Raw genomic sequence first — 12,096 nt, forward strand, 5'->3', positions numbered from 1 at the left:
AATCATTTGATAATTATCTCATGATGCTACTTAAAAGGAATATTCTGGGTTCAATATAAGTTAAGCTCATTTGACAGCATTTGTGGCATAATACTGATTACCACAAAAATGAATTTTGACTCCTCTCCTTTTCTTAAAAAACAAAAAAAACAAAGAAAAAACGCAAAAATCAAGTGACAGTGAAGCGCTCACAATGGAAGTGAATGGGGGCCAATTTTTTAACATTAAAATACTCACTATTTTAAAAGTTGAGCCACAAGACATAAATATATGTGCTAACATGATTTTAGTGTGATAAAAATCACTTAACTTTTTCTGTGTAAAGTTATAGGCAATTTTACAACTTCGTTGCCATGATAATGTAATGTCATCAAACCCTAAAATGATGAAAAATGACAATTTAAACAACTTTACAGCTCAAATAATAGTTTTAACAGAAGAATTAATTTATGTGCTTTTATAAAATTATAAGCTTAACATTTTTGCTTTTAAACCCTCCAAACAATTTTAAAGAAAAGGGTCAAGTTAAAATTATTTGTGGTAATTGTAACGTGACAGGTGAGGATGGAGGATCTAAATGCAGCTTTTAATGTAAACAAAAGATGAACAAGTTAACTCAGAATAAAATGAAAACAAAACAAAACAAAACACAGGAACAGAACATGACAATACATGTGAAGACTGACAAACTAATCAGGGGAAACGAGGGCTTAAATACACAAGGGAAAACAAGGTATACCTGGGGAAACAATCAGGGTGAACCAATCATGAAATAAAACTACAAAAAGGACTACAAAACTAACACAGGAAACAGGAATGGGAAACTAAACAAGAATTTCAACATAAGTCTAGACAAAAACAGGGAATACATGACAGAGCCCCCCTTTAAAAGGAGTGGATTCCAGACGCTACACGCAAAAAAAAAAAAAAAAAAAATTCATGGGGTGTGGGGGGAAGGGGGAAACAGATAGTTCAAGGGGGCACAAGGGGCAAACAGGCAGTTCAAGGGGGCACAAGGGGAGCAGAGGAACAAGGCAAAGTCAAGGAAGATGCTGCAGGCTCGGAGGACCAAGCTGAAGCCAGAGGTTCAGAGGGCTGAGGTGGAGCTGGGGGCTCGGAAGACCGAGGTGGAGCTGGGGGCTCGGAAGACCGAGGTGGAGCCGGGTGTGGGCGGCTCAAGACAAAGAGTCCTGGATGACTGGGAAACGACCTCCGTGGTCACGAACATGGGAAGAGACTCGGGAACGACCTCTGTGGTCGTGGGCATTGGTGAAGACTCGGAAATGACCTCTGTGGTCGTGAGCATGGGCAGAGAGTTGGGAACAACCTCCGTGGTAGTGTACACGGGAAGAGACTTGGGAACAGAAGCCTTTCTTCTCCTCCTCCTACTCCGGATGGCTGAAGTTGTCAATGCAGGCTCTGGGACGGATGAGGCTGGCCACGCAGGCTCTGGGAAGGACGAGGCTTCTGGCTTGTTGGCCTCGGCAGGCGTGGGCGCTGACAATTTGTGAGGTAGGGTCTTCATAGCCCTACGCACCGACATCAGTGGCAGATTATTAAACTTGGAGACAGGGGACATGGAAGGCTTCGAGACAGGGGCTGTGGGTGGCTTGGAGCAAGGAGCCGTGGAAGGCTTGGACGAGAGAGCAGAAAATGCAGGTTTTGGCCCAGGGTTCCCACCATAATCCACTGTGTAAAGTTCCATTGCCTTCTCCACATTTGCAGAGCATCCAGTGAGGATCAGCCGGAGGCATCAGATCCTTCAGTGCACTATTCAGACCGGTCCGGAAGAAAACCACCAGAGAGCGGTCTGGATAGTGCACTAAATTTGCTAGCTCTAAAAACTCACAGACGTGATCCTCAACTGGACAGTCCCCTTGCTTCAGAAGCAAAATTCTGACAGCTGCTAGATCCATTTTTGGTCAGTCTTTCTGTAATGAGGCAGGCGAGGATGGAGGATCTAAATGCAGCTTTTAATGTAAACAAGAGATGAACAAGGTAACTCAGAATAAAACGAAAACAAAACAAAGGGAACCAGGTACAGAACACGACAATACCTGTGAAGACTGACAAACTAATACACAAGGGAAAAAAAGGAATACCTGGAGAAACAATCAGGGAATGAGGAACACCTGGGGAAACAATCTGGGTGAACCAATCATGAAATAAAATTACAAAGGACTACAAAACTAACACAGGAAACAGGAACAGGGAACTAAACAAGAATTTCAACATAAGCATCTAGACAAAATCAGGGAATACATGACAGTAATCAACATTATGCCACAAATGCTGTCGATTGAGTTTAACTTGTATTGAACCTGGAACATTCCTTTAAGATATGTATATGTTTATGTTAGGGTGAATTGCACACCCCAAAATCAAAAGAAAAAAAAACTATTTTGAATGAAGAAAATTAAGCCTATATTTAGAACAATTTTGAACATTATTGACATGACAGTTCAGCACATTTAAAAATTAAGAATCTAAAAAATAGATTCTCATCACTGTAATTTTAGTTATTTAGTGTTGAGGACAGAGAAACAGATCTTATTCAGAACCGACTGATTTTCATTTTGCAGACACATTTTAGTTTGCTGTTTACAGAGTGTAGAGCTGTCACAGAGAATGGTGCAATATCTCAGGACACTTATTTAATTAATATCTTTCAGGGAGTAGGAACATTTTTTGCACACCTTTCTATGAAAAAAATTACTTACAGCACCTTTACGGCCTATGAGACTTAAATCAGAGTAATTACTGGATGGTTGTCGATATGATAATGTGTAGTTAATTGAGTTTTGTTGTAATTTCTTTTATTTTATAATTTTAAAAAATATATAAAAATGAAAAAGAGATATCTCAATTAAAAATGTCAGTGTAAACACCTTTTGCAGGAATAGTTATGTTAAAATATGAAATTATCTCATCATTTGGTTACAGACCGCTAAAAGAATTACATTTCTTACTTACAAATATTTCTTGGTTAGAAGGACTAAAATAATTTTACTGTTAAGGAACCCAATTTGTATTTAAAGCAGCATAAAGGCAGTACAACAAATACTACCATGATGTATAAATACTTTACAATTTCAATATTATACGTTTTATTTACAGTATTAAATTAATGAGCTTTAATAAGTTTTTTTTTTTTGCATAATGGTAATTAAAAGTGGGGGGGGGGGGGTTGTTATTAATTGTCATGAAAAGAATGTAAATGCAGAAAAATATAGGTTTCATTTTCTTTAAGCTATATCTTTCGTTAATTTTATTTATTTATTTATTTATATAGATTTTCATGTGAAATATGACCAGAATTTTCTTACCCAGTTTTGTGAGGTTCACACATAATGTGTGTCTCTACTCGGTGTGTTTGCATATTTATTTTCATACATATACATTATGTCTCTTCTATAGGTGAGCTGAAGGAGATAAAGCAGGATATTTCCAGTCTGCGATATGAACTCTTGGAAGAAAAATCCCAGGCCACAGAAGAGCTCTCTCTCCTCATCCAGAAACTCAGTGATAAACTCAACCCATGGCCTGTCCTTACACACTGACTCCAGGCTCCTTCATGCTAATTAATGGTGAAGTGTGACATTTTCCATATTAAAATACATCCTCTTATTCCAATGTAATGTACAGAAAATATAAGTCACAAGTAAGCCATTCATCAAATTACTTTCCAGTGTAAACACTGTGGTTCTGTGGCGCTATCAAAACATTGCTCTGTTTGTTTGAGTGTGCCGACGTGTCAACCTTTGGCTCAACAAGTGCTGTGAGTTTGGGCCGGGACTACATGTACCGGAACAATGGAAGACAATGGAAGAGTGTGTCATCATAGTCTCATCATTACACAGAACTGATTTGCCAACATTTGAGCTATAGTGGAGTTCCAGCTGTTCTGGATTCTTAGATTTCGCTTAGATTTATTTTATTTATTTTTTGTGAAAATTAGCAAAGCTAGATCATCAAAAATATAACTTTTTCATAATTAGTTAAAACATCCTGGTTACTTGTGTAACCTCCATTCCCTGATGGAGGGAACGAGACGTTGTGTCAATGTAGTGACACTAGGGGTCACTCTTGGGAGTCCGAAACACCTCTGGTCTTTGATAAAAGGCCAATGAAAATTGGCGAGTGGTATTTGCATACCACTCCCCCAGACATACGGGTATAAAAGGAGCTGGTATGCAACCACTCATTCAGGTTTTGTGCTGAGGAGCCGAGACAAGGTCCCGGCCATTTCAGTGGGTAGTTCAGCATTGTGGCAGGAGGGACACAATGTGTTGTTCCCTCCATCAGGGAAGGAGGTTATGCAAGTAACCAAGACGTTCCCTATCTGTCACTCACTCGATGTTGGGTCGATGTAGTGACACTAGGGGTCCCTATACGAAACGCCGCAACTGGCTGAACTGTGTTACGTGAACTGGCGATGTGTGACAGGCAGACCACTGTGTGCCTTGTAGCCAGCGAACCAGTCTGACACGTAACCTCCCCCAACGCTGTTATGAGTGTCGAACGGCCCTTTGGGGACAAGTCGACTACCCAAAAGATAGAGACAGGATTAACCCAGTTGTGGCCTCTTATCTTCTTTTTTCACCTCTCCCCAGAAAAAGGAATTAACCGACTGGGGCCACCAGGTCTACGTCGGGGGGTGTCCCTCCCAAGGGGAAGACACCGCGGAGACCACACCCCACCCAGAAGGGGGGGGGGTATTTTGAGTGGAAATACGTCACATGTTCTTGCCGAACTTTGTCGGAGGTATGTCATGTGGAGAAGTCCCATGGTAGGTCATACCCTACAGGGGAGGAGTTTCTACAAACATGGTGACTGGGGCAGAGGGGCCTCTGCCCAAGGAAGACGCAGTTTACCAACAGGGGAACAAATTAGTGGAAGATATACGTCGCATGGGGTTACCTACAGGGAACCACCACATGCGGAGCACCTACCCCAGTACAGGGCTTAGTTAGCACATGTACCGAGCCGGCAGCGAGTTTCTCCGCAAACTCGTCTGCCACAGGGCTTGGAGGAAATCATCCAGGGAACACAGTTTGTGAACACTACTGGGAGTCAACAGCGCACGTCTTCAGCTCAGGGTAGGTGAATGGCACTATGCGCAAGCGATATACCCGGCCAGCTGTCCCAGACTTACCTGCTTGTGCATGCCACTACACGGGCGAAACCGGTTCCATCCGGAGATTGTAGAACCTTGCTAAGGTGTTGGGTGTTGCCAAGCCCGCTACTCTGCAAATGTCTGTTAGAGAGGCGCCACTGGTTAAGGTCCAGGAGGCCGTTACACCCCTGGTAGAATGGGCTTGTAGCCCTGCCAGGGGCGGCACGGCCGGGGGCGGCACAAGGTGCTACTAACTCCAGAGGAGGAGACGGCAGGCGAGTTGTGACATACAATGGGAGCGCAGACCGCCTTGACGGTTGACATATGCTACCGTTGCCGTGTTGTCTGTCCGAACTAACACATGCTAGCCCTGGATCAACGGCCGAAACCTCCGCAGGGAGAGCAGAATTGTCAGCAACTCGAGGCAGTTGATGTGCCAACGTAGCCGCGGGCCCATCCATGAGCCGGCGGCTGCGTGCCTGTTGCATATAGTGCTCCAGCCCGTTTTGGAGGCGTCTGTTGTAACCACGACGTGTCTGGAGACCTGCTCTAGGGGAACGCCTGCCCATAGAAACGTGAGGTCGGTCCAAGGGCTGAAGAGGCGGTGACAGATCGGCGTGATGGTCACGCAATGTATCCTGCGGCGCCATGCCCATCTCGGGACTCGAGTCTGTAGCCAGTGCAGCGGTCTCATATGCATCAACCCGAGTGGAGTGGCCACCGCTGAGGAGGCCATATGCCCCAGGAGCCTCTGAAACAGTTTCAGTGGAACCGCTGTCTTCTGTCTGAATGCCTTCAAACAGGTCAGCACCGACTGTGCGCGCTTGTTCGTGAGGCACGCCGTCAACGAGACTGAGTCCAACTCCAAGCCGAGAAAAGAGATGCTCTGAACCAGGAGGAGCTTGCTCTTTTCCCAGTTGACCTGAAGCCCTAGTCGGCTGAGGTGTGAGAGCACCAGATCCCTGTGTGCACACAACACATCCCGAGAGTGAGCTAGGATTAGCCAATCATCGAAATAGTTGAGGATGCGAAAGCCCACTTCCCTTAGCGGGGCAAGGGCTGCCTCTGCGACCTTCGTGAAGACGCGAGGGGACAAGGACAGGCCTAAAGGGAGGACCTTGTACTGATATGCCTGACCCTCGAATGCAAACCGCAGGAAGGGTCTGTGACGAGGTAGAATCAAGACGTGGAAGTACGCGTCCTTCAGGTCTACTGCCGCGAACCAATCTTGATGCTGGACGCTCGCTAGAATGCGCTTTTGCGTCAGCATCTTGAATGGGAGTCTGTGTAATGCCCAGTTCAGTACTCGCAGGTCCAAGATTGGCCACAACCCACCGCCTTTCTTCGGTGCAATGAAGTAGGGGCTGTAAAACCCCCTCTTCATCTCGGTCGGAGGGACAGGCTCTATCGCATCCTTCCGTAGGAGGGTAGCGATCTCGGCACGCAAGGTAGCGGCGTTTTCGCCCTTCACCGAGGTGAAGTGGACGCTGCTGAACCTGGGCGGACGCCTGGCAAACTTAATCGGCGTAGCCGAGTCGGATGGTACGGACCAGCCATACAGACTTGTTGGAAAGCACAAGTCACGCGTCCAAGCTCTGGGTGAGGGGGACCAAGGGGACAATCTCGTTGGACGTACCGGCGGGTGGGGCCTCACAGCAGGGCGGAGCCTGAGGTGCCACGCCGTGTCGTAGCCGTGCTGAGTTCAGGGACATCGAAGCACATACTTGGCTCCTTGTGACCACCCCCGGAACAGCGTGGGATGGGGGAGGAAGAGGCCTGTCCACGTGACCCATGGAGACTTTCACATCGGGGCGGATTTGTGCCACAGCTGGGTGCGCAGGGGCGGGAAGACCGCTGCTGGAGCGCCGAACCTGCAAAAATGGAATGGTGGACAGTGGTCATGATGACGGCCGTGCACACTGGGAAGAAAGGAACTGGGTCAGGGCGTGGCGTGGCTGTGAGTGGCGCCGCGAGCCCAGGAACCAATCATCGAGCCGCGAGGGTTCAGGGGAGAGTGGAGGGTTCCACTCTAGCCCAACACTCGCGGCTGCCTGGGAAAGCATGTCCATCATCTCCGCGTCAGCCTGTGACAGGGCGACCGCACCCGAAGGGAGGAGCCCAGCTGAGGCTTCCGTGTCCGACTGGATGAGCCCGCTCTCCGATGCTGCGCTCGAGAGCTCATCACCTTCGCGGGCTCCGAATAAGAGGCCGATCTCGCCATGAGACGAGCCGGCGGACTCATCCGGAAGCCCGATCTAGGCAGACGAGCGTGCTGGGGAATGGGAGGTCCGTGGAGGGATACCCAGCGGAGATGGTCCCATTGGGGTCCCCAAATCGCACCCAGTGCTAGCCGCGCTGGTCTCATACCCGTGGGTAGAAGGACCGAGGCGGGGAGCCTCTGGGCTGGCTTGCTTTCTTACGAAGGCAAGCCGCGACCGCATCATTGCCATGGACATGTTCTTGCAATGAGTACATAACCCATCCACGAATGCTGTCTCCGTGTGGGCAGCGCCCAGACACGAAAGACAGTGATCGTGGCCATCAGAAGGCGAGAGATAACGACTGCAACCAGGAATAACACACAAACGGAAAGGCATCTTTTAAAAGATGCGTCTTTAAAAAGACGTTCCGTGTGTGCTGCTTTTTTAGAGAAATATACTCTTTTAGAGAAATATACTCTTTTATTTCTGCCGAAGCACCCAGGGGCATTCTCTGCAGTGCACCAGTGCAGAGGGGAGAGAAGCCGCTGAAATGCGCCATCAGATCCAGCAGAGGTGAATGAACAGCCGTGGGAATTCAGCTCAGTGAGCATCAACCATTTGGCTCCGAAGAGAAAATCTGAATGAGTGGTTGCATACCAGCTCCTTTTATACACCTATGTCCGGGGGAGTGGTATGCAAATACCACTCGCCAATTTTCATTGGCCTTTCATCAAAGACCAGAGGTGTTTCGGGCTTACAAGTGTGACCCCTAGTGTCACTACATCTATACAACGTCGAGTGAGTGACAGATAGGGAACAGTGCATTCTAAGCCAATAACATGCAACAAGGCTATTCGGTTTAAATGAAATACATGACAGCACATTCTTTAAAGAACCCATCATCAAAGATCGTCTATGATATTGGTGATTGTCCCTTATATAATAACTATAGCAAATAACTGTGTGTAAGAGTTCAATGTATTTTATATGCAATAGGAGTTATTCTATGAGCATAATGTACGGTATTTCTCAACTAAACACAAACAAACAGAAAACCTAGGCAGGGATTTTCGGTGCATCCTTTTTGTATCCATGCAGAAGATAACTCTAGATCACTTGCCAACATCTTTTATATATAAAACATCTCAGAGCTTCTAGCACAAATCTATGCAGTTTTAATATTTGTTCATATGTCCGTGTTGTCTTGAACTGGCAGATGGCAAAAAAAAAAAAAAAAAAAAAAAATGATATTTTATTTTATTATTATTTTTTATTATTATTCTTACAGTCACTTCAATTTTGCTCAATTAGCAATGTTTATTTTCTTTTTATTCGATTAACATATAGAATTTGTGAACTAACAGTGAAACCAAAAATGAAAGTTCCGTCATCATTTACTCACACTCATGTCATTCCAAACACATGTGATTTCCTTTCATGGAAAATATAAGGAGATATTTTGAGTCTGTCTACCAGTTTTTTTACATACAGTGAAAGTGGATGGTGATTGTTTCTGTCAAGCTCCAAAAATAAATAAATATATACATAAATCACCATAAAAGTAGTCCTGACAATCCACAATGACAGAATTTACATCTCTGCATGAACTATTTCTTAGTAAGATATGTTTTGGTTAGTTTACTTACTGACTATTCCTTAAAGATGTTTTAGTTTGTTTTGTGCAGTCAGTTCACTGTTTTACCCATTGTTTTTAAATGCAGAAATTAGCTCATAAGGATCATAATATTTAAAATATATTACTCTGTAAAAACCAATAACAAACTCAAACAAAATATATAGGTGTATAGGTATAGTTGTTTCATTTTCAATAATTATCAATTAAACGATTTTAGAGATAAACCTAAGAAATGTAACTATGACATATTATAAGAATATTGATGTAAGACTATAGTATTGAGACAATAAAGTTTACATTTTCAGTCTGTTTTATATATACAAATCTATTTAAGAAAACAATTATGTCACAATTTCACTTGTCATGAGTAAATCACAATGAGGTTACTATGTTCAGTGCTAAAACATGCCAACTTATGACATAAAGGCCAAGTAAATATTCTGATTTGAAAGGGCAAAGGCACTCACAAGCTGTCCTTGGCCAAAGCTATTCTGATCCAGACTAGGCAATACATCAAGCAAGAGTTAATGCATGCACTGATTATTAAAATATTGCTTCTTTTAAAAAAAATGAAGAAAGAAAAAAAGATGATTATTCATTACAGATTTAAATATGTGCTGTTTTGTCTACTTGTCATCAGCCCTCAAAAATGTATCAATATACCCCGTTTCCACCTGGTATTAAGATGCGTTTCGGGCGATCCAATCACGTGTTGTCAACCCTAAATACAGGTCTAAACAGGGTCTAAAATATTTTGTGATCAGATCACAGAAACCACATACAAATGTGGTCAAAAATGCATGTGTCTGCTTCGCATTTATAATTTGATTCGCTTAGATTAAATTTCAACTGCATCTGTGCCATTTTTTCGTGCTTTCTTATCTTTTCTGACTTTATTGCACTTTAATATCATGCAGTAACACACTGACATAGTGACTGATGTATGTCGTCATGAAACAGAGACCTTCCCCTCCAAATCCAAACATAAGTCGTTACAGAAGATGCATTTAAGTGACCAGGTGTGTCTCATCTGACCACATGTTATCAGATCACCCAAGACGCATCGTAATACCAGGTTGAAACGGGGCCACTGGGCCACTATGACACTGTGAATACGTTTCTCTAATAGCGCTAATGAACTGGCTTTTACCAAAGCCACAACCTATCATATGCCTTCAGAATAGACCTTTTTCACTGACTGTGATGGCGCGTTTCCACCTTATTTAGCAGCGTATATCTCGTAATTTTTTTTATTATACATTTTTTAAATATTTACAATTATTCATTTGACAGACGCTTTTATCCAAAGCGACTTAAAAAAGAGGAATAATGCATCATAAGCGATTCATCTTAAAGAGAAAGCAGTACGAAAAGTGCTGCATTATAAAGTTTCACTAGCATCAGAATAGTAGTATCCAAGACAGATTAGAGTGCAACAAGAATATATATAAATGTAATTTTTTCATGAGTGAATGGTTGTGTTCATGGAAAAGATGTGTTTTTAGCTGTCTTTTTGAAGACGAAGAGTGAGTCTGCTTCACAGATGGAGTTGGGCAGGTCATTCCACCAATGTGGTTCATTGAAACCGCAAGTCCGGAAAAGTGTTTTGGTGCCTCTTTCTGTTGGTACAAGGCGCCACTCATTAGCCATACGCAGGCTTCTGGTGGGAAAGTAGCTCTGTAGAAATGATTTTAGGTATGCTGGAGCAGACCCAGTGACTGTTCTGGATGCCAGCATCAGAGCCTTGAAATTGATTTGTGCAATAACCGGCAGCCAGTGAAGAGAGACAAGGAGTGGTGTAACATGTGCTCTCTTTGGTTCATTAAAGACCAGACGTGCTGCTGCATTCTGGATCATTTGCAGGGGCCTAATTGTGCATGCAGGGAGGCCTGAACTGAGAGCGTTTCAGTAGTCCACTCTAGTTATGACAAGTGACTGAACAAGAAGTAGTGTGGCATGTTCAGAGAGAAAGGGTCTTATTATCCTGATTCTGTAGAGTGTAAATCTACATGATCGTGCTGTCTTTGAGATGTGGTCTGTGAAACTGAGTTGGTTATTGATGGTTACCCCTAGATTTCTGACCGTTTTGGAAGGCATTACACAGCAAAATCCCCAGTGTTAAATGAACACTCCTTGGTGTCTCCATGAGTCCACTCTATAGGAGTGAAAAACTAACTCTCAGCAGTGTTGAATCTACTCTGTGTTGTGTTGAATGTTGAATTGGCTGAACAGTTAATGAGATCAAGTAGATACACTCTCTGAGTAATGACTGATCATTAGTGATGACACCTGGTGTTAACAAGCAGAGTCTGAAGGAAAGAGTGAGAGACAACAAGAACAGGAAAACAATAGAACAAACCAGCAGACACTACAACAATTTAATCTTTCTCACTAAGATGTACATCAACTGCAAATAAAATAGATTATTGGACAACAATCTCTTAATATGTCATGTGAGGATGTTTAAGAAATGCAGGTTATTTTGTTTTTCATGTGTACAAAAGTTATTTTTAATATAGGTTTGTCTCTATTTTGTGTTGATGTACTTTTATTTTCATTTGAAGTCACCATTACGGTGATTAGTGTTTACTTTGGTTAGACACTTGAAATTTGTGTAATCATAAAATTATTTTCTTTCAACCAGTGCAATGTACTGTGTACTGTAGTTGAACCCAGCTGCACGGTGATGTTGTGCTCAACAGCAGGGTTGGCTGGAAAGATGATGAGCTCAGTCTTCGCTGGGTTAAGTTGCAAGTGGTGTTTCTTCATCCAGGCCGAGATATCTGCCAAACAGGCCAAGATTCGAGCAGTCACTGTTGTGTCGTTGGGCTGGAAAGACAAGTAGAGCTGTGTGTCATTGGCGTAGCAGTGGTAAGAGAAACCATGTGCCTGAATGATGGGTCCCAGTGATGTTGTGTATATAGAGAAGATAAGTGGCCCAAGCACTGAGTCCTGAGGTACCCCAATAAATAGCTGATGTGACTTGAATATTTCACCACTCCAGGCTACCTTGAATGAAACTAGTCAAAAACCAGTCTAAACCAGTCAAGCACAATTCCTGTGATACCCAGAGTAGAGAGGGTGGAGAGTAGGTTCTGATGGTTGACTGTGTCAAAGGCTGCAGAAAGGTCTAGCAGAATCAG

At 43.6% G+C, this 12,096-nt stretch overlaps 1 protein-coding gene across 2 annotated transcripts in view; it reads left to right on the forward strand.

The window, feature by feature from the left end:
* Window positions 1–4,095, forward strand: part of LOC127413306 (short transient receptor potential channel 3-like) — a 112,703-nt gene extending 108,608 nt beyond the window's left edge. For both annotated transcript variants that reach the window (XM_051650323.1, XM_051650324.1), the window contains one exon: window positions 3,418–4,095. In XM_051650323.1, the coding sequence (XP_051506283.1) occupies window positions 3,418–3,560 (143 nt within the window). In that variant the 3' untranslated portion in view covers window positions 3,561–4,095. The remainder of the gene's footprint in view (window positions 1–3,417) is intronic.
* Window positions 4,096–12,096: the final 8,001 nt, after the last annotated feature.

This window comes from Myxocyprinus asiaticus, chromosome 22 (genome assembly GCF_019703515.2).
Source record: "Myxocyprinus asiaticus isolate MX2 ecotype Aquarium Trade chromosome 22, UBuf_Myxa_2, whole genome shotgun sequence".
Classification (NCBI taxonomy): domain Eukaryota; kingdom Metazoa; phylum Chordata; class Actinopteri; order Cypriniformes; family Catostomidae; genus Myxocyprinus; species Myxocyprinus asiaticus.